We start from the raw sequence: 22235 nt of genomic DNA, 5'->3' as shown, positions 1-22235 counted from the left end.
GATCAGAGAGAGAGAGGGAGGCACAGAATCTGAAGCAGGATCCAGGCTCTGAACTAGCTGTCAGCACAGAGCCCGACGCGGGGCTCGAACCCACGAACCGTGCGATCATGACCTGAGCTGAAGTTGGATGCATAACCGACTGAGCCACTCAGGCGCCCCAGGATACCCTTTTTATACAGAGAAGTAGTAGCTGCTGCTCTGAAATTTTAAATGTGCCTTACAGTTTAAGTAACTCACTTCAAACGGCAGAAGTACTAAGAACTAGCTCTCAGTAGCTAATTTAGTCATTGGTAGTCAAGAAGAGGGAAGACTTTTCTTAAGATGCCTAAGTTACTACTGCTGAGAGATGTGACCCAAGAATATTTGGCTTAATAAAGAATGAGGGCTTTCTCTCTGGAATCTAAGAGGGACCTTCATTGCCATGCATGAACATGCTCTGCTCCCCATATAACTGCCATGTAAGGACAACGAAGAGGAGCTGACATCTAGCATATGCTCCGTATTGAGTACCATCATATCTTAATTGTCAGATTCTGCCAATTTCATGATGGCACAGTACGAGGGAAAGAACAATGCTATTTAAATAGTTCTATAATAAATAATAATTCTATTCTAAAAGTTGACATGTTTTTAGACATAGGAATTTATGAAACTACTATAGAAGAGCAAAGTAGAGCAGAAATAAAAGCTTATAATTAAAAAAAAGTTCACTGTAGTTTATACAACACTTAATTTTAGGGTTTAACCCACTTAAGATTTACTACAATATGGCGAGACTAGGAGAAATAGTTAAAGGCAGTTTGGCTGGTAAGACAAATTTGGTTCTCACAAAAATGTTGATGTTAAAATAAAAAAACAAATGAAAATTAAAATTGATAAGAGATATTAGTAATTCAGAACACCACAACTCTCAGAGTTAAATATTTGCAAGAGCTTTGCAGACACTTTTTAGGGCTGGTGTCATAACGGATTATTTTCTTCAATGTAAGAAGTGGGTTGGGTTACTATAGAATAAAATTCTGACCCAAGATTGTGTCTTAACAGCAAGACATCTTAACAGAATCATTTTGCCGACAGGGACTGTTAGAGGGCTGATAATTATGGGGATAAGTGGCATCCATTTTATACCCTGTAAACTGAATTAAGGATTAGTCTATATTCATTAGTCAGTTCTTGATGTGTTGGGAAATATGGGGAAATTGAGGACTTTTCACTTGGGGGGTGGACTGTGTACCTTAAAAAGGCAGATTTTGTTCTAGAATCGTCGGCGAAAGGTTTCCCTTGCAATCGGAGAAAATTGGCTTCAACCCTTCCTCCTCCCTTCTTCTTACGTTTTAGACTCTCCTCCACACATGGTCTACAAGCATGACTACCCTCACAATGTTGTCTGGCCATGGAAAGGCAGAGGAGGAAGTGCCTGTCTGGGAAGAATCCTTGAAGCCAGAAGCACTAACAAGAATCTTGCATTGAGAGGAAAAAACAGGTACATCAATAAGGCTAGAGCCACGTGGTGAAACAATACGGGGATTTTCAAAGTGTTCGAAAAGCGACAGAACATGGTGTCAGAAAAAGCCAAACTTCCTTTCTAACTTCATGGACTGTTGCACGGGAGACTATGGCCATTTTGCAAAACTGGTGTCTCCACTGCAAATATTCTCAGGAGCCATGAACTTCAAAGGAACGAAACGGTCATCTTCTTCTTAGTGGATGCAGTACATCATGGCTTCCCCAAAGTCAACGAAAACTAATATCCCTAAAAAGGGTATCATTTTGAGAGTGAATTCCGAAGCCGGGGCCAGCCGTGCGCCCGGCGCGGTCACGACTGCGGCGGGGGGCGCGGGGCCGGCTCTCCCCAGGGGTGCTCCCGGGCCGGGCAGCCAGGTCTCCCGGGAGGGTCGGGAGGCCCGGGGGCGGGGTCCCCTCCGCGCGGGGCACCGCCCACGGCCCCGCGGCGGGGGGCGGCGGGCCTCGGGGGCCACGCGGGCTCGGGGAGAGCCAGAACTTCCCGCCTGGGCGCGCCGGCCCCCGCTGCCGGCTCCGCCGGGCTGGGGGGATGTTCTCGCGAGAGGAGAGGGGGCGCGGGGCGCCGCGGGTTTGGGGGGCGCGGGGAAGCCTGCGGACGAGGGCGCGGCAGGGAGGGGAGCGGGCGGCGGGCAGGGCCGGGGACGCGGGGAAGCCGCTCCCGCCAGTCGCCGAGAGCCAGCCCCTGACGTCAGGAGTTTTCCTCAAAGTCAACAACAAGCCCCGCGGCGGCGGCGGCGGCGGCGGCGGCGGCGGCGGCGACGGCGAGAGGCGATCGGCGGCGGCGGCCGCCGGGGAGGGAGGAAGGAGGGGGCGGGGAGGCCGCGGGGTCCCCTGGCGAGGCGCGGCCCCCGAGGGGAGGCCGCAGACCCCCGACCCGCGCCGGGCGCGCCCCGGGGCCCGGAGCCTCCGCCCGCCGCCGCCTAGCCGGCGTGACCCGGCCCCCGCCCGTGCGGTGTTTTCTGGTGATGAATTGAATTTGTAGCCGATATCCGATTCCCATGTAGAGTCTCCGCCTCCTCCTCCCCCCTCCCCCCCCGCCGCCGCCCTCCCTCCGCCCTCCCCTCCCCTCCCGCCGCCGCCGCCGCCGCCGCCGCCGCCTCCCGCTCCAGCTCCGCGGCCCGGCCCGGCCGGCTCCCTCCTCCCTCCCCTGCAGCCTTCGCCTGCCCTCCCGCCGGCCGCACCGGGCTCCAGGGGGGCCAGAGGCTTTGCGGGGTGGGGGGAGGACAGGAGGGGAGGAGGAGGGAGGGGGGACCCCCGAGTCGCCCCCTCTCCTCCCCCCGCCCCCCCGGCTCCATCCTCCGCCGCCGCCCGAGCAGCTGCGGGGCTGCCGCCGCCGCCGCCTTTGCAGGTAACAGCCACCGCCCCCCCTCCCCCCCGCTCGCCCCCTCCCCGCCTGGCCCCCGCTCCCTCCAGGCCCCCGGCCCCGGGCCTCCCTCGGGCGGGGGGGGGGCGAGGCGGGGGCGTCTGGGTTGTCACCGCGCCGGGGGCGTGGGCGGGGGCCGTGTCGCCGGAGGCTCGGGTGTGGGTGGGGAGGCCGGGGGATGCCCGGCGCCGCTGACACCGGCACCCCTTCACTTTCCGGGGGAAGCTGGGGGGCGGCGGCGCGCGCGGGGGGCCGGGGAGGGTGTTCCCGGCCTAGCGGTAGCGGCCGCGTCGGCGCTGCCCCGGCCCTGGCGCCTCGGCCCCTGCGCAGCGCCCGCGCCCCGCCGGCCAGGGCCGCGCGGCGTGGGGAGGGGGCGCCGGCCGGGCGGGGGCGGCGGCGGGCTTATATAACGCGGGGAGCGCCCGAGCCGGCGTGTTTGGGTGGGGGGGAGGGGGCCGTCTGCCGCGCTCCCCGGCGCGGGGGCTGTCTGCGCGCGCGGGGTGGGGTGCGGGCGAGGATGCACCGGCGTCCCCCGGGGTCTCCTTCCTCCCCACCCTCCTCTGCTGCCGGCGCGCAGGAAGACACGGCCCTGGGGGGGAGGTGGGGGTGTGTGTGGGAGGTGGGTAACGCGCTCGTCTGTGTTTTTAATAGTAGTGGGGTTTTAATCCGCTTGGGAGTTGTGTGCTAAGAATAGAAATGTGCGGAAGATGCTGGGTTTGGCGGATCCAGGGATGCTGTCGCTGCCGGCGGCGGCCTAGGCTGCAAGTAAACAAACCAGCCTCTTCCTCGTCCACCTCCTCCTCCTGCGCATCGGTCTGCATCAGCCATGATGCTCGCTGGGCCCTCGGAGCCCCAAGATGAAGCCTGGCTGGTCGCGGTCGGGGCTCACCCCGGCTCCAGGCGGGATCACCCCAGGTTCGGGATTACCCGGGCATCTTCGCCCAGGCTGGGTTGAGTCTCTTGGGGTCCAGGTCTCCGAGACCGATATTTACTGTTTATCTTCTGGAAGCGGAGGAGAGGCTTAGCTGTAAGGGTAGGGTGGGTAGGATGCTCCCGTTTCTTGCATCAACAGAACGTTATGAAAATAAAAGCAACTCATTTCACCAGTGTGGTAATGGGTTGAGAGACAACGTTTTCAAGTAGAAATTCAACAGTGAGACCTAACGTGGCTATATTGATTAAGTAGTACTGTCCACAAAGTGTCTACACTTTATTAGTTCACCTTGTAGCCAAAAGATGTGAAATGATGACTTTGGGCAGTTAGTGTCTTGCCAGCTGCCTCAAGTCTTCAGGCTAGGTGTGTGTTCCATATTTGGCAAGACATGGTCATTTTTTATCTTTTAGTAGGCTGTAAATTACTAAAAAACCCCTGGGTTTGGTCTTTGGTGGAAACTCATTAAGTTATACATTGTTAGGAAATAATTGGAAAAGCCAAAGCTTTAAGAGTCTAGGAAACATGGTTTAGGAAGTTTGTTTTCAAAACTTCAGTATCATAGCAAAACATGTATAAAATGACTGTGAATATTCTAGGAGGTGCTTGTCTAAAACATGAAAATATTTCTTATTAAAATACCCAATTTTTAGTAAATTGCCAGCTTTCTAAGGTGAATACCCAGTAATTTGGGCAATTTTATCAAGACTGTAGTTTTTTTTACTTTCGCCAACACATAATCTTGACTTTGCAGGTTTACCAAGGACACTGTATTTGAAGACCTGCTTTTTGTTTTTCTCACTAGGGTTGACCCCAATATCTTAATTGTCTTGAGTTTCTAATTTTAAAGTGAGGGAGTGCATATATCACATGAATGAGACAACACTGGAATTTAGGTGAATGTAGAGTTACAGTTTTCAGTTGCATGTTTGTGGTGTTTGTAGCAGTAAGGTTTTCTATAGCGTTTAAAAATGTCTAAAGTAATTCTATTAAAAAACCCCCAAACTTAGGAAACTATTATTTGTATTCGTTTTGCCCCGGACACTTAGTCTTGCTGTAATGATTACTTTAGTGAGTTGTTTTCCAACTTAAAATTGATTTTTAGTTTGACATGGCCTCTTAGTTTAAGTTATGTGTGTGAAGGTACTTCAGGGTTCAGCTTTGGACTTTTTGGTTTCTGTAATTTTATACCTGTAAATATTTCAAATAAGATTTCATTCATTCCTTCAACAAATTATTAGAGTGTGAACTGTGTTGCCGGCTCGTTTGATTAAAAACTTTTCTTATTTACGTTTCATTTAGAAGATTACTACCATCAGAAAAAGAATTTGTTTTCAGAATCATTGCAAATCTAAACATGTTTTGGGGAAACATGCCCTATGATAATTGTACTTAGCATAATGGAGTCTCGTGCAAAGTAGGGATTTGAGTTTTTTTTTAAACCCTAGCTTTTGATTTAAACATATGAGGGATTTTATTTCTTAAAAATTTCAATGGAAATTTCCAACTATTTGGGTTTCTTTTAAAAAGAGGAACCTGTTTTACAAATTGATTTTGTGGAAGTTTACAGTTGACTTAAACTTTGCATATTTTTGTGAAAAGACAGCTACACTTTCTTTGTATCACTTTTTACTTTCTTCTATCACTTTCTTTTTATCGACTTGTCATTGCAGGAATTCATCCTTGAGAAGATAAGGCAATTATTGTTAAGGACATGCTAATTGGATTTTTAGCATGATTTGATAGGATCTTGTCTGTATAATGTGATTAAGTTTGAAGCATTAAAAATATTTGATTTGCAAGATTTTATATCTGAATAACATAAGAGGCAGGACAGAAAAATAAACCATTTCATTTGTTTTGACCAAGTCAGTCTTTTAATTTGACTCGCTGCTGTTTTTCTCCGTATATATTAGTGCACATAATGGATTTTTGTAGGTTTGTGTCGAACGTGTAAGTCACTCGAAGTTGCTCGGTTTTTGACTCCAGGTTTCAAGAGTGCGCATTGGTTTTCTAAACCCTGGTTTCGGAAGCGTGCACTTCTCTGTAGTCACCTGGAAGGTTAGCCTGGAATCAGTGATGTTAACTGAAAACTTGATCACTGTCTTCCACGTCTGACAGAGCTAGATTAGGTTTAGAGTCAATGCCACTGGTGCCTGATGAGAACTTGCCACGCGCCAGGCGCTGTTCCATGTGTCCACTCCTTTCGGCTTCACCACAGCCCCTGTGCTACACTTTTGAAAGTGGTTTTCATAAGAGGAAACGCGTACTAGTCCGGCATGATGAAAATCCAAGTTAGTTGAACTCTCCTCATTCTGAAACACTTTTTTCCTTAAGGTTTTCCCTAAGTTGGCTTGTACCTGACCTTAGACTTCACAGTGACACAATTTCAGTAACACATGCAACACGGTGATTTCCACAGACATCACGTTAATAGAGTAAAACAAAGTACACTGACACGTCCATAACATTCTCTCTCATGTTGGTTGTTTCAGAGGCCAGGTTAAATGCTACGGACGTTTACGTATAAGACTGTGGTACCGTAAATGCCTTTCCTTTGCCAGGTGATTTTCAAATAGTAGTCAGTAGATCACGTATGTTTCTTGACCTGTAGATTTGCTTTTTAGTTGTCTTCTCAGTATTGTCTTGACATTTATTCATCACCAGCTGCAGCCAGTTCACATTTTGTAAATGGGTATATTTTGCTAATCTTCAGATGATGTACCAGCGCAAATCTCTAGAAGATGTCCAAGTGAGGAATTTTCTCTCCTGTATTAGTTGTGAAAGCCTCTTACTCTGTTGGGGAGTCTGAGAATGGGAGGGGAGGAAGATGGTATTTTGCCAGTATTGGAGTTCAGTCCACCTTTGGTCTAAGGGGAATTCGATGTTTGATCTTCCCCACTACATAGGACCCTTTTGAGGACAGGAAGTGTGTGTAATCATGATGTGTCACCTAAGATGCCATCTGTGAGCCAAGTGGCTACTCAGTAGATTTGAACTTGAAGAATCCTAACTAGTAGCTTTGGAAGAGCTGTGAAGCTATTTATGTTGCTCTGATGCTATATTTTTATTTTTATAGCTAAGAAAACGGAGGCACAGAAAATTAAAGGACCTTATATAGCATGACCCAGGGTGGAGTAGAGTTAGGAACAGGGACCCCAGTTGGTGCTCTTTCTAATGCATTGTGATGAACTTTGTTATGGGATTCCGTACCACGGGGGTTAACTCTCAGTTTAATCCTGGGGGTGAAATCTGTCAGGCTGATTCATGACATTCAGTGGACCAAAAACCAGTTGTATTTTGTGTATATGTGTGCTTCCACCCCCCACCGCCCCCATCGTTTCATTATCAGGAAGGTCCCTGAGGCAGATCTTAGAAGGTTTCACACGTGTAGTGGAAAGGTGTGGCCAGCTGTGGAGCTCAAATTCTTTGAGTGCAACCCTCAATCTGTTTCTGTCCCATTCGTTATAGGTGCCTTCGTCCAGAGACTAGCCGCACTTCATGTGAGACGTGTGGGGAGATCACTTGTCAGTAGCTTAGGCGGTGCTTTAGCTGGACCAGAGGAATCCAGTGGGCATTTTCCCAGTTGTTTCAAAGTAGGATATTAAATACAGCACTTAGCACGAATTGCTTTTTTATTTGGTCAATAATGGTTGGAATGGCATTCAGGGGCCTGGAACTGGGGGGAAGGGAAGGAGGGGAAATCTCTCTACATTTTTGTATATATATTTAAAAGTTGATGAAGTTGAATTTTAAGAGTCGGCAGTTTGAAAGAATTGGAATTTTGTGTGAGAGATGGAAATCTTACTGATGCTTATTTGGGTATTTCCCTCTAGGGTGAGACAGTGAAGGTATCCACAGAGTTGTAAGGAAACCCACAAAGTCTGTTATTGTTATTGTACTCTGCAGAGAGGGAAGGGTCCAAGGTACATAGTTTGTGTGGCTCTCTTTCCTTATAGGATATGGGTTTTTTTTTAAACAGGATAATGACACTGAACCGGGACAGACTGGCTGAGAGTTATTCGAAGTGCAGAGCACGTTGCCTTGAATTTCCCTTCCATTTCAGTATTTTTCCTTTCCCTCAAATCCATTAAAAAGTTTTATGTGACTGTATGTACTCATTATGGCATATGTTAGTTTCACCTATTTCTTGGAATCTGTAGATAGCATAGAATTGTTCTACGATTACCCTTGACAATCATTTGTATTTCAATGTAGTAATAGTCTATTGAGTTTGAACATGAGCTGTCCCTTCATTAATTTAGTTTGGCTAGGCATATGTATAGAATATAAGAAATTGTGGTGCAGAGCAAGTATGTTCTACATAGTGTTTTAGCCAAGTATGTAGTTTAGAGAAAGTTGTATTATAGTTAGTGTTGTGGCTTTAAACTTAGGAATTAACCTGCAGGAGATTATTAACCTGTGAATCTTGTTCTAATTTAGAAAAAAAAGTTGCCAGCGTGCGTTTTAATGTTACGTCAACCTTCTAGTCTTTTGTGGTTATGATTTCCTCTGTGATGCCACAGCTATATTTCATTTTGAATTTCTTGGAAAACCTTGTGCTTTCCTGGACTTTTGCAAAATACTTTGATAACAGAAAAAAATGTTGGAGCGATTCACAGATGTTACCCACACTTCTGAGACTTCGCATTGGGCTACTTGGCAGGAAGCATCCCCTGCCGATGGAAGACTGGGGTGGCAGGCAGTCACCCTGGGTGCTGTCACAGACTTGTCCTCAGTGTCAGTTGGTCACAGTTTCCCTGGGCTCAGAATTGTAGTGCAGTAGCCGTTTTTAGCATCGATCTGTTTTTAGAGTCAAAATGAGGTCATATATGTGAAAGCACTCTGATAACAAACTGTTATGCGGAAGAGATTTTCAAATTCTCTGTTTTGCTTGCCTCACTGTTTGCCCAGTACAGTCCCTTGTCACAGGGCAGGCAGGCAGTACCTATTTATGGACTAAATGTGTGCATGTTGTATGTTGTTTCAGTGAATGGTATTTTATTTACTTATTTATTTATTTATTTATTTATTTATTTATGTTTTTAATTTTGAGAGAGAGAGCGCCCTAGCTCGAGTGGGGGAGGGGCAGGGAGAGAGAGAGAGAGGGGGGAGAGAGAATCCCAAGCAGGCTCCACGCCGTCAGCGCGGAGCCCGATGCGGGGCTTGAACTCACAGAACCATGAGATAGTGACCTGAGCCGAAAACAAGAGTTGGACACTTAACAGACTGAGCCATGCAGGCGCGCCCTGTGAGTGGTCTTTTAAAAAAATGTTTGAAGAAGTTTAATTATTGTTTAAGACTGAATCGTGTGTGGCCATAAGTAAACCAGCATCCTTTAAAAGTTGTTATAAATATCATTAAGAAAATGTGCCATTCTTTTTCTTTTTTCCTTCCGGAATAGTTAATTTTGGGGCAGCCTTAATGCTTAATCGTTTGGGTGTTGAAACTTAACTTCATTTTGACAAAAAGTGTCCCAAAATGTGGAGAAACGCACTAGTCATCCCAATTAGTGGACGCCTATAGCAAACGTACTTTGATGAATAAGGAAGAATATTTCTTGTGGTTTTAATTATATGCCATAACATTTGAGTTCAAGTTTGTTTTTAAGATGACTTAATACCATTCTCTCTGTTGACTTACAACATTAGTTTGCTTCGTGTGTTCTTTATTAGTTATGTAAAGCTGTATCTTCCCTCTTTCATTCATGTGTTCTTTCATTCATTCTGTATTTGTTGGGCATCTCTTATGTGCCAGGCACTGTCAGATTGCCTTACTAAATAATAATGCTGAATGTTGAATGAGATACAAGACGTGAAAATGTTTTGTAAATTGTGAAGTGATACCAAATGCAATTATCAAATTCGCAAATAGTTTTGAATGAAAAGTACCTTTAGTGTAGCTGCTTTGTGTGAATTCTAAATTGAATCTGCCAAGAATTTTGTATGACTTTTTTTTTTAAGAATAGACAAAATTAGATTATTCAGCAATGAAGTATTTAGTGCAATAAGCTTAAAAGAAAAAGAAACCAAATTTTGTCTGTTAAGAGTTCATTGGATAGAACACAGTTCTGGAGAAGTTGGGACCGTAGGAGGAGGTGAAGTTCATGTCCAGCTCATCATTTTGCAGAATACTGTTTTTTGGCAGCGCGCAACACTGAGTGGGAGAGTTCGACAACTTGATTGCAAGAGCCTTGCCACTGTAAGGAAATTAAATCCGAGAACATGGTTTATTGCTGAAGAGTCAGTAGCATTGTGTTTATGCACACGAGATAGCATTTATTTCTAGCCTCTTGGTCATAACCCTGGAGTAGTATACCTTTGAATGTCTTTTAAGTTATTTTCATAGAATGTATCATTTTAGCTGAGAGTCCCAGGAGCATCTTTAAAGCTGAATCTTACGATTATGGGTAGAATTGGGTAACATTTTAAGATGCAAGTGGCTAAAGCCATTTCTGTAATGAGTGTTTTTACCATAGGTCCTGATGACGATTATAAATTTTTTCCTGTCAGTTTAACATATATGTAGCAGTTTAATCTAAATACAAAAACACTGATAAGCATTTTTATCCAAAAAGTTAGTTTTTTGAAAGTTTTGTTATTAAAACAAAACTCATTGATTTGGGTTGACCTGGATATTTCAGTATCTTGCTTTGTACTGAAGGGGTGGTGCTAGTGAGAACATGCGCCTGGTTCTCTGGTGTCCTGGTCCCCTCAGAAAGTGGCTGTGTGACCTTGGGCAAGTCGCTTCATCCATCTGGACTCTGTTTCCTCAGCTATGAAAGGAAGGTCCTTTCCGGCTCTGAGATCCCAACAATGAAATGTCAACTTAAAAAATACAATGGATTTTGAAAATACTTTTGTTTTTTTAGTGTTCTTTGTAACGGTGTTTTGATGCAGATTATTTTAATAGAAAGGGATATATTGTATATATGTTTATTGGCTATGTATTATTTTTTGGTTATTACTGAGTGTCACCCTCTGATCTCTTCTGACTGGTGATCTCTTCCATTTCCAATTTGAAGAATATTAAGATAGGAGTTTTTCTTTTGTTAACCCAGATTATATCATTTTGTAGTCAGAACCAAGAATGGCTTGAATAGATATGAGGCCCCTTGCTATAAGTAGTGCCAAAGAGAAGGTCTACAGTGCAGCTCTCTGTTTTTTTTTTTTTTTTAATTCTTTTTTTTAACTTTTACTTATTTTTTGAGAGACAGAGAGAAACAGAGGATGAACAGGATTGGGGCAGAGAGAGAGACAGAGAATCTGAAGCAAGCTCCAGGCTCTGAGCTGTCAGCACAGAGCCCGATGGGGGCTCGAACTCATGAACTGTGAGATCATGACCTGAGTCGAATTCGACGCTTAACCGACTAAGCCCCCCAGGCGCCCCCGGCTCTCTCTTCTAAAGTCATTGTTTTGCCAGGGCTCCCAGTATTTAATTTTCTTGTAATTATTTATATAGTATAAAGAACTAATAACCCTTTTCAGTTTTCCAGGTCTACATTATGTAGCCAATTTTCAGGAAGTTAACATAAATCAAGTTGAAATGATATTTGGATTCTTCACTTAAGGTTTTCTGTTTTTGCTTTGTTTTTGGCCCCTTTTTTATTGGCGAAATGAGTCTTGTTTGGAATGATGTGGCCATTTCTCAAAGCATGTTCCCCTGGACGTCTGTACCTGCTACTAAAGAAAAAAAAAAGAGCCCTGTGTGTTCAATAAATTTAGGATTTGCTGAGATAATCAAGGTTATACATATTTTATATTGTTAATACGTTAATAGTAATGTTTTAAGAGAAAAATGTGGCTTGTGGAATTTTCCAAACTTATTTGGCCAGAGAATTTTTTTCTCTTTTCATCTTTTTCTCTTAGTTTTTTTAGAATTTCTCTTAGTATTGTTTCAAACATATCTTGACAGAATACACTCAGAGTCTGATTTCCTTTTGGACCCTGTAGTATCAGACCCAGTGACTATGGGGACAGCCTTGGCTTTACCTGTAGGTGCTGAGGGCACGTGTTGGGGGTAGTTTCTGTTCAGCCACACAGACTTTGTCAGGCTTTGATTCCTGACTTGGTCTTGATTCCTGACTATGAAAGGAATAGGCTTTCCACTTAATTTGCATTGGGAAAGGAGTTGTAATTCAGTCTAGTACCAGCCAGGGAGTCTAACCTTGAACTCACTGCTATGTACTATTTATGAAAACCCAGTCTGAGAAAATAGTATAGTTATATCCATATCCATTTCTCTGGTTATCTAAAATTCATACCTAAATTTATCTAAAATTCGGTTTCTGGATCATAGGATACTGGTGTGCCCAGTCCACATTTTGTGGTCCTTTTCTGTGGAAACATTTTTTTTTTTTTAAGCTTATTTATTTATTTTGAGAGAGGGAGAGGCAGATGGAGATGGAGGGAGAGAGAGAGAATCCCACGCAGGCTCCACACTGTCAGCACACAGCCTGATGCAAGGCTCTAACTCATGAACCGTGTAATTGTGACCTGAGCCGAAGTCGGAAGCTCAACCGACTGAGCCACCCAGGCGCCCCTCAGATTTTTACCCCTGGAAAAATTGTATTCCTTCTGAAGCAATTTCTTTTTCTCTTTTTAAAAGTATTCATGGATACTGTAAATACTGAAACTGATGGTGTTTCCTTATTTTTATTGCTTCCTGAAAGCTTTCTGCTAAATTTGTGGCCCATCTTTTACAAATATGTAGACTTTTACTCTGGCTTCCTTCTGTCTTAAGGCACTAGAGGTTTGGAGTTAAGACTGCAGGCTCTGGGCTCAGCCTGTGCTCAGATACTGGCTCCGTCGTTGAGGAGCTATCTTGGATTCAGGCAAGCTGCTGAATCCCTGTGAGCCTCAGTTTCCTCATCTGTGAAATGGAGTTAATGGTACCCTCCTAGGTCTCTTGTGAGGATTACCTGAGAATAATAGATGTGAGCATTTGTTCTTGACACATCTGGAATACTCCGTACTTCTGTCCACTTTCATATTCCCTGTGTTTCACCTCATCTGTTTTTTTTTAAAATTGATTATAATTAATAATAACTGATTATAATTAGTATACCATTTATAATGTTTTATTTATCTCAATCTAAAAATTCATTGCAATCTAATTTTGTAATCTAAACTATTTCTTGCAGCAGGACAGACCTAGCATACCTGAGTGTCGGTTTCTTAGCATGTTGTATTTTACGTAAGATATAGCAATTAAAAACATTCACAGTTGTTTTGCCATAAATGTTCCTGAATTTACAAAGATTTTGAAACGAGACATACACGACCACTTACCTTCAGTCCACTTCACTTTCATTCTCTTCCCTTTTCGCCTCGGACACACAGCACCACAAACATATTTTCTGTGTTGTTTGTGCAGGTGGGACAGTGGCTTCCTGAAGGCATGTTTTACTACAGCCTCTTGGGTTAAAAGTTTCACTGTCGTCTGAAATCGGTCACAAGACCAGAAAGCACGTTCAGGGAAGAACCATTTAATAAAGAAGTTCCCCAGTTTGAGGAGTTAGATTTTTATGTGAGGTCAGGCCAGTTGAAGACATTTACAAAGAATTAGTTGTTTGTTATTGCTGTATGAGTTGCAAGAATGGAAAAAAAAGAAATTCTTTCTTCAATACTTCCTTCCAGGCTGAGTCATCACTAGAGAGTGGGAAGGGCAGCAGCAGCAGCAGCAGCAGCAGCGAATCCAAACCCCGAAGCTGATAACACAAAGTCCCATTTCTCCGAGTTGGGGGCTCAGAGGGGAGCCATCATGAGCGATGTCACCATCGTGAAAGAAGGTTGGGTTCAGAAGAGGGGTAAGTGTCCAGCACAGCTGAACGTAGTGTGCTCGGTAAGTGTGTGAGGGGTCGGGGGTGTCCTGGAAGCAGGTATTTTCCCTAATGCTGTTGACAAAGGAAACGGACCCACTACATCCAGCGCAATAGAAGCGATAGTTAGCGTATGTGTTAGGGGTTTTCTTGTTACTTAGGGATTCTAGGTAATTCTTGATTTTGCGCATTTAGTAATCGAAGGTCTGGGATGTGGTGCGCTTGCCAGAAAGTTCCTGATGAGTTTTTCTGTGCTGTCCACAGACTCTGCAATCCAGAGAGATGTCTGTAGGATGATTTAATAATCTAGAAAAGTGTCTAACTCGTGTGCATTGGAAGACCTGTAAATTTATATTAAGCTAGTTTGGGTGAAGGCACAGGAAGGGCTTACAAGCTTACAGGGGGAGGAGTTCACCCACAAATCCCTGCTTCAGCAGTCCTGCAAGTTAGGTGAGGAACGTCCTAAAGTCAGAGACCAACTGAAGAAAGGGTCTGTGTGTGTGTGTTTATGTTTCATTGCATATTTTTATTTTTCATGATCTAGTTTTAGTATTTCTTGTTCGCTTGTTTGCTCCTACTTTAGGTAAATAATTCAAATGCATTATTATTCTTTTTCAATATTAAAGGAAGAACTCTTTAATGTACTGCCTAGTTTATCTTCTGAGAGATCACCTGGTAATGTGGTCAGGGTGTTTATTAAGGCATCTAGAGTGTAGACTTGTTGCCAGGCAACTACTGTTGATTCACGTGGCCAAACTGACACGTGGGCCAAATTGAGTAGGATGTGGACTGTTGCATTCTTAGGACTTTTAAGTACCCCTATACTGTATCTATTTGTACCTTTTAAATAGCGATTTCAGTGTTTTTGTGGGTCTGTAGGTAATACCTCTGCTTGGACAGTTGTCAGCAGTTAAATGGGATTATGTATTACTGATTTCTAAAAAATCAGCCTTATTGAGTTATAATTTCCATAACAATAAAATTCTCCAATTTTAAGTGTCATGGGGGTGAATTTTGCTGCATTCATGTAGTAGCGTAACAAACACTGACTGCAGTCATGACCTTGAACACGTCTGTCACCTTGAAAGCACCCCCATTCCTGTGCTGTCCGTCCTCTTCCCTGAGGCCTATAACCCCTAATCTGCCACCACTGTAATCTTCGTTATGAGTACACTCAGATGGTCCCGTGTGTCTGGTTACCTTCACATAGCATAACACGTGAATGATGCATCCACATCGTTGTGTATATCATGAGTTCATTGCTTTTTATTATTGAGGTGTATTCTGTAGTCTGGAGATACCACAGTCTGTTTAACTGTTTACTGGCTGATGGACATTTGGGCGATTTCTAGTTTGGGGCTCTTACGCATAGGCAGCTATGAACGTTGGAGATCCTGTCGTGGGGTGTGGTGTGTTTTCCTTTTCCCTCGGGCAGTGACCTAGGAACAAGATGGCTGCTTGTACGGTAAGTGTGTGCATAACTGTCACAACTACTATGCGTGGAGTTTAATTTATCGTATGTTATATTACAAACTTGGAAGAAGGCCTTTTCAGATTTCACTGCTGTGTCTGAAGGCACTTTTTCTTTATTTTTTCCCTTATCTATTATATTATATTACTGTCTTTCCTACTTCCCTTTTTGGGGATGGCAAATCACATAAACCTTTTGGAGTAATACTTTATGGACCTCTAACGTCTGCTCCATAAGACTGTTGTGAGGATTGAGTGAAACGACGGATGTGGACGTTGTGAGAGCTTGGACACAAGTGTAAACTGTTGCCAGCACGCATGTTGTCAGAGATTTAGGGTGGCTCTTGAGTTTGTTTAGTTAATTGCATCTTACCTGAAAGGTCATGATAAAAGGTTGGTATACAGTACAATGGGGTATAGAAACAAGAAAAAACGGACCAAGGTTTCTTTGCATTTTTCCTGCATTGGTTAATAGTACACAAGGGTATAAAATGATAAGTAAAAGTCTTTTCTGTCGTCTACCTCTTCCAACTGGTTTTCTCCTCAGAGATAACTATTTTAGACCTTTTCTATTTTATGCTTTGTTTGGTGATCATTATCCCAATTTAATATATAATATGCTAAACTTTGTTTTTGACTGGTCTCACATAATCTCATATATTGCCCTTGTGAAAAATGAAGAATTTAATTTGTTAATACCTGTTCTCTTCCTTCCCTAAAGGGAGGAAGGGGGCTTCCTGGTTAAACTTCCAACACGTGCACTCTTCATTCTAGAAAGTACTTAGACATCATCTCTAAATCCCCACTTTGTGAGTACCCCACACAGTCGTTCCCCTGAATTTCCCATGTTCCCCTCCCAGTTTCTGGCAACCGGAACGTTTATTTTGTGTTGTCAGGGTTTGTAATAGTTACACTTGCTGATGCGGAGAAGCAGTAATCAGTACCGTGATAAGGAAACAGTACCTGCTGCGAACCAGAGTAGTATGGTGGCTGTGCTCGATGGGAGCCACAGAGAGCAAATGATTGCTTCGTACTCTGTTGGTGTTCAAGATCACGACGCACTTTGGTTTGGCCTCTAGTTTGGGCTATAATGGCTTTTCCTGGATTGTCTAATTGTCACATTTCCCCCCATTGGTAAAAGAGTGTATGCTTTGCCTTCTTCCTCCAAGTGCCTATCACTTGGCTATCCAGCTTTTTAATCATAGTATTTGTTGAACTTCTGTTGTGAACTGACCTTTTTCTAGGTATGATACTCCACTAAGCATGTTATTTAGTTGCATTTCTGGACAAGTTCTGTGCTTACTTAGATCTCCTGTCTTTCCCCTGTTTGTTTTGGATTTATTTTACAGTTTTCTAGTAGTATTTTTTTTCTTTTCTTCAATTTCCTGAAGAACTTTTTTTTAGAAAGAATATGTCAACACAGTGTTCAAAAATGTGCTTTTCACTTTCACAGCTAGTGCATACCTTGGCTGGGTATAGAATTCAGTTGTGAAACAGTTTTCCTTCAAAATTTTGAAGGCTGCATTTGGTTGCCTTTTGGTAGTTAGGCCTACCAGTAAGAGGCTTAACACTAACCAGGGTAGCTTCTTTCTAGTGACCTGTTTTTGTCCTCTGAAGTTTGTTGTGTCCATGCCTCTTTATCCTTGGCTCTATACAATTTAAGGTGGATAAGGTGTTCTTTTTAATGTATCCTGTAAAGTATTTACTTGCTGGACCCTTTGAATATGCAGGCATATGTGCTTAATTCTGGAGAGCCTTCTGTGTTTCTTTCATTGTTTCTTCCCTTCTGTGTCCTCTGTAGTCTTTTATGGTTTTTTTCCCCTTAGAGCATCTGTATCAATGCTCTGATTTAAAGTTTTTCTTTAATTTCATGTCTTTCTTTTCTCTCCTTATTCCTGAAGATTTCCTCGACTTTTTCTCTGAGCCCTTTACTGAATTATTTATTTCAGCTATTACTTTACATTTCTGGGAATTCTTTGTAGTTCATAGCCACCTGCTATTATTTTACAGATATAATATCTTTAATCAAAGGATACCAACGAGACCACTTTTAAGTTTTTTATCCCCTTTGAATAACCTTTTCAGTTTGTTTATTTTGGTGGTGTTAGTATTCCTCAGGTGTCTGGTGACCCCTGTTGATCTGTTTCTTTTTTTTTTTTTTTTTTTATTTCTAGGAGAGAGAGAGAGAGAGAGAGAGACAGCGTGAGCAGGGGAGGGTCAGAGAGAGAGNTCACAGTTTACAAAAAGCTTTTACATTTTCTTTACAATTTCTGGCCACAAATTTTATAGTATTTAAACATCAATGAGTAAAGCTTACTATATGGAAATTCTTATTTTTTTTTAATGTTTTATTTATTTCTAGGAGAGAGCGAGAGACAGCATGAGCAGGGGAGGGTCAGAGAGAGAGAGAGTCACAGACTGAAACAGGCTCCAGGCTCTGAGCTGGCCATCAGCACAGAGCCCGATGCGGGGCTCGAACCCACGAACCGCGAGATCATGACCTGAGCGAAAGTCGGACGCTTAACCGACTAAGCCACCCAGGCGCCCCCCTGTTGATCTGTTTCTATTTGTGAATGAAAGGCTGAGCTTACTGGTAGTGTCCTCTGTCTGTTTACAATTTATGTATTTTCCCTATACTTAATGACAAGTTAGATTCTCTGATTCAGGATTTGTGATGGTACCTTTAACTGGACTCTTACAAGCATTAGTTGAAATATTAGGGGAAACCAAATGGGGCTTTTTTTTTTTTCTCTCCACTATTCTTAATTTATTCCTTTAGAGATTTTCAGTATGATTTTAAGAATAAACCTGTTTAGTCAAGCAAATTTCATTAGATAGTCTCTTGTTACTGTTTGGACATATTTTGATTCAAAGAGTCTCTTAAAGAATATTATTCTCTGGCTGTTTACACTGGGTAGATAGATGATCATCACCTGGACTCTGGTGTACTTGTTTTAGAAATAAATATATAGCACCTGCCTTCTTTACCTCACAGTGTGGTGGTAAATATTATGAGCTAGTGTGTGTAGAGTATTTTTATACCATTAATAAAAGTGTTGATATAAAAACATCATAGTTACCCTTAGTTTGAATATTAGTTCTTTTTTCAAACCTGTATTTATGAATCAGTTCATGTTAGCTCCTGTCCAGATATAATCTCATTTCATTTGTACTTTTAATGTAAATAAGTTGTTCGTCAAAAAATACCATCCTGAAAAGGAACAAAAGAAGCTTAAAGCTAATGAATGTGTGTGGGACAGGTGCTTTCCTAACTTCGGTTATTGGTGACGGATCAACACTGAAACCTTTGTTTCTGTACTTTCCTGGAGCAGTTACACAATGGTAAGTGTGAATTGAGATTTTTAACCAGTTTCAAAGGTCTAAATTATAGAATTAAGTAGGCTGCAACACCATTAACCGGGGCTAATTGTAACTTCTAAAATTCTGTTTGCAAAACAGTACTCTTTCCTAAAAAGGTAGGTAGGCTCTTGTAAATGGGGAGGGCCAGTTCCTTGTTAACAAGTTAAAATCTGTAATGTACTGGTGGTCAACGCACGGTCTTACAGTTTTGAAATTGGTACAAATCTAAGAGGTGGTTTATCAAAAACATTTGGATGAAAGTGCTGCATGCATATGATTGTTTCTCATGCGTTTTGTTGCCTTGGTATCTAACAGCTTGAACTTCAGGTTGTGTTCTGGGTATGTCACCAGTTTGCGCTTTCAAAGAACTCTTTGCCTTAGTTTGCTTTCTACTTAAGAGTGTCCAGTTCAAGGATCGCCATGAACTGTGTCGTTGGAATGATACTTGTTTTGTATTCTGTGAACTGATTTGTTTAGGTGAACCGGAATGTTAGTATTTGGTAATCCCAAGCTAAACTTCATAAGTCTATGAATTTTCTGTCAAAATAGCTTAATGCCACTATGCAGAATATTTTAGTAATGCGAAGATTGTAGGCTGGGCTGTGCGTTCACATGAGATTGTTGTGATCTAGTCAATTATAAGCTGTTATGGAAAACAAAATCACCATTTTTGGGGTGGTCATCCAAGTCCAGGGGCCTTCTCCTTAACTTTGTATGTACTTGTGTACCTTTTGCTTATGTTTTATTCACAAAGTGACTTTTGAAGTAGATGATCAAGTGCTTATGGAAATAGAAAAACAACACTATGATTTTCTGTTTACTACTCACCAGCAAGTATTTTCCATAGAGTGTGGAAAGCTGTGGTAGCGACTGTGTAAATCACATGATAGTTTAGAGAAGCTCACTTTGACTATTGATGTTATAAATGGAGAATAAACATGAAAAAATTAAGTTTATTTTCTTAAAAAATTTTTAGCATATTTATTATTGAGAGAGAGAGAGAGAGTTTGTGTGTGTGGCGGGGGGGTGGGGGGCTTGCAGAGAGAGAGGGAGACACAGAATCGGAAGCAGGCTCCAGGCTCTGAGCTGTCAGCCAATGTGGGGCTTGAGCCCATGAACCATGAGATCATGACCTGGGCCAAAGTCAGATACTTAACTGACTGAGCCACCCAAGCGCCTCTCTGAGATTTAATGTATTTACAATAACGTGAAATTTATTATTATCTGAATACATTTGTTTTGGAAATGTTAATCAAGTAAACCAAATGGGGAGAACCATCAAATGATAAGCTTTCATATGCATTCTAGAGCTTTGGAACTGTCAAGCTACTGTTAGGTACATGCACACTCACACGTAGTCTCTTTCCCAGTCGGCAGTTGTTTTGTGTATTGACTTTGCATTTGCAGTGCCCTTAAATTCACTTACTCGTGTTAGTTACTTCTATAATTTTCTGTGTGGATAGTCAAGTCATCTGCAAAGAGCCACAGTTCTACTTCTTCCTTTGCAATTTTTATGCCTTTAATTAATTTTTATGTTTGTTTAACTGGTTAGGAATTCCAGCACAATTTTGAGTAAAAGTGGTGAGCGTGGACTTCTGGTCTTATTTCTCATGTTATTGGGAAAGCATTTATTTTACCACCACCATCATCATGTTATGTGATAATCACTATTGTAAAAATCAGATTGAGAAAGTCTTCTAGTCCTATTTTGCTGAGAGGTTTTATCATGAGTGGGTGTTCACTTTTTTAAAAAAGTTTTCCCACATCTATTGAAATGACTATTTGATTTTTCCCTTTATTGTGTTAATATAGTGTATTACTTTAATGGCTGGAATGCGTCCCATTTGGTCTTGATGCATTATATTTGAATTACCAGTTTTGATGTACCTTGTTAAGGATTTTTTTTTTTTTTGCATTTATATTGGTCTATAATTTTCATTTCATGTTTTGGTATAATGGCTTTGCTGGACTCATAGGTTGGGAAATATTTCCTTCTCCTTAATTTTTGAAGGAATTTGAGTAAGATAGGGTTTATTTCTAACTTAACATGTTAGGTAAAATGCATCAGTGAAGCCATTTGGGTTGGGACTTTTTTGGTGAGATTTCTGATAATGAATACAATTTCATTAATAGACAAAGGACTACTCAGATTTTTTGTTTCATCTTGTGTCACTTTGGGCAAATTGTGATTTCTTAGGAATTTTTCCGTTTTGTCTAAGTTTTTGATATATTTTGCATAGAGTTGTTCATAATATTCCCTTGTTCTTTAAGTGTCTGCAGGATCTGTAATGATAATCCCCTTATTCTGATATTGGTAAATTGTGTGTTCTCCCTTTTTATTTTCCTTTGATCAGTTTTACTACGAGTTACACATTTTATTAACCTTTTCAAGGAGACAACTTTTTGCTTTATTTGTCCTTTTCCATTTTACTGCTTTTGCTCATTAGTATTTTAATTTACCTGTCTTTCTTCTGACTTCTTAAAGCAAAATAGTATATCACTGATTTTAAATCTTTTTAAAAATATAAGTACTTAAATCTATGGATTTATCTTACATCACTGCTAATCTTTGTCTTACAAGTTTTGATGAAATGTGTTTTCATTATTATTTAGTGTAAAATGTTTTCTAACTGTGATTTCTTTGAACCATGGGTTATTTAGAAGAATGCTGCTTAATTTACAAATATGTAGGGGTTTTTAGATATCTTAGTGTTTTGATTTCAGTTTAATATTTGACTGTATTTATACAAGATACTCTCTAAAGTTTCAGTCATCTGGAATTTTTTGTTACTTAAACATTTTTTTTTATGGTCCACCATATGGTCTGTCTTGATTTTTCTACTGTTGTGGGTGTATTTTTTTTTTTTTTTTTTTTTTTATAAATGTCTGGTCAGGATGGGTGATGGTGAGTCATATCTTCTATAACTTTACTGATTTTTTTTTCTTTAGTTCTATCAATTACTGAGAGAGAAGTGAAATTTCCCAACTATGTGAATATCTGTTTCTTTATCTATTTTACTTCATCTGTTTTGAAGCTCTGTTGTTAGATGCATCCACATTTGTAATTATTATATCTTCTTGCTGTATTACATCTTTTATCCTTTTGAAATGTCCATTTTTTTCTATCTTGAAATTCAGCATATCTTATATTAATATAACCACTCTAGACTTTTCTGATTAAAGTTTACATCTTATATCTTTTTAAAATGCTATTTTACATTTAGCTTATCTGTGTTTTATATTGAAACTGCCTCTCTCATAGACAGCATATTTTTGGGTCTGGTTCTTTTTTTTTTTTTCCTTTATCTCATTTGACAATCTTTACCTTTTACTTGGGGATGTTTAGACCATTCATACTTACTACTGTAACTATTGATATGATTAAGTTTCCTTCTCCCTATATTGCTGTAATTTTTGGATTCAGAATTTTTTTACCTTATTTTATTTCTGCTATTGACTTGTTAGGTATGACTCTTACTAAAATATAAAACAAATCTGTAGTTACTGTTAGTATTGATATGGTTGAATTTAGGTCTGCTGTTTTGTTATTTATTTCCTATTTGTCCTATTAAATTTTTTTTTCTGTTCATATATAGATATATTTTTGCCTTCCATTGGGTTAATTGAAACTTTTTTAGTATTTCATCTAAATCCCTCTCAGTGTGCATTCTCCATGGAGGGGAGGAATGTCCCCCAAGGGGCAATAACTGGTTCTGAGGTAGGGTGCAAAAAACTTAGATATTTATAGTCATTTGTTCCAGTGGGAC

The 22235-nt window shown here is 41.5% G+C and overlaps 1 protein-coding gene across 1 annotated transcript in view; it reads left to right on the top strand.

The window, feature by feature from the left end:
- The first annotated feature begins 2629 nt into the window (after nt 1-2629).
- The window catches only part of AKT3 (AKT serine/threonine kinase 3), a 306791-nt gene continuing 287185 nt past the window's right edge, over nt 2630-22235 (top strand). Inside the window, exons 1-2 of the mRNA XM_039237499.1 lie at nt 2630-2872; nt 13457-13626. Coding sequence (XP_039093430.1) covers nt 13581-13626 — 46 coding nt within the window. The 5' untranslated portion in view covers nt 2630-2872; nt 13457-13580. The remainder of the gene's footprint in view (nt 2873-13456; nt 13627-22235) is intronic.

Source organism: Hyaena hyaena, unplaced genomic scaffold (assembly GCF_003009895.1).
Source record: "Hyaena hyaena isolate Hyena2069 unplaced genomic scaffold, ASM300989v1 scaffold_127, whole genome shotgun sequence".
NCBI lineage: Eukaryota > Metazoa > Chordata > Mammalia > Carnivora > Hyaenidae > Hyaena > Hyaena hyaena.
The sequence above is the reverse complement of the archived record's forward strand: the minus strand, read 5'-3'. Positions and strand labels throughout refer to the sequence as shown.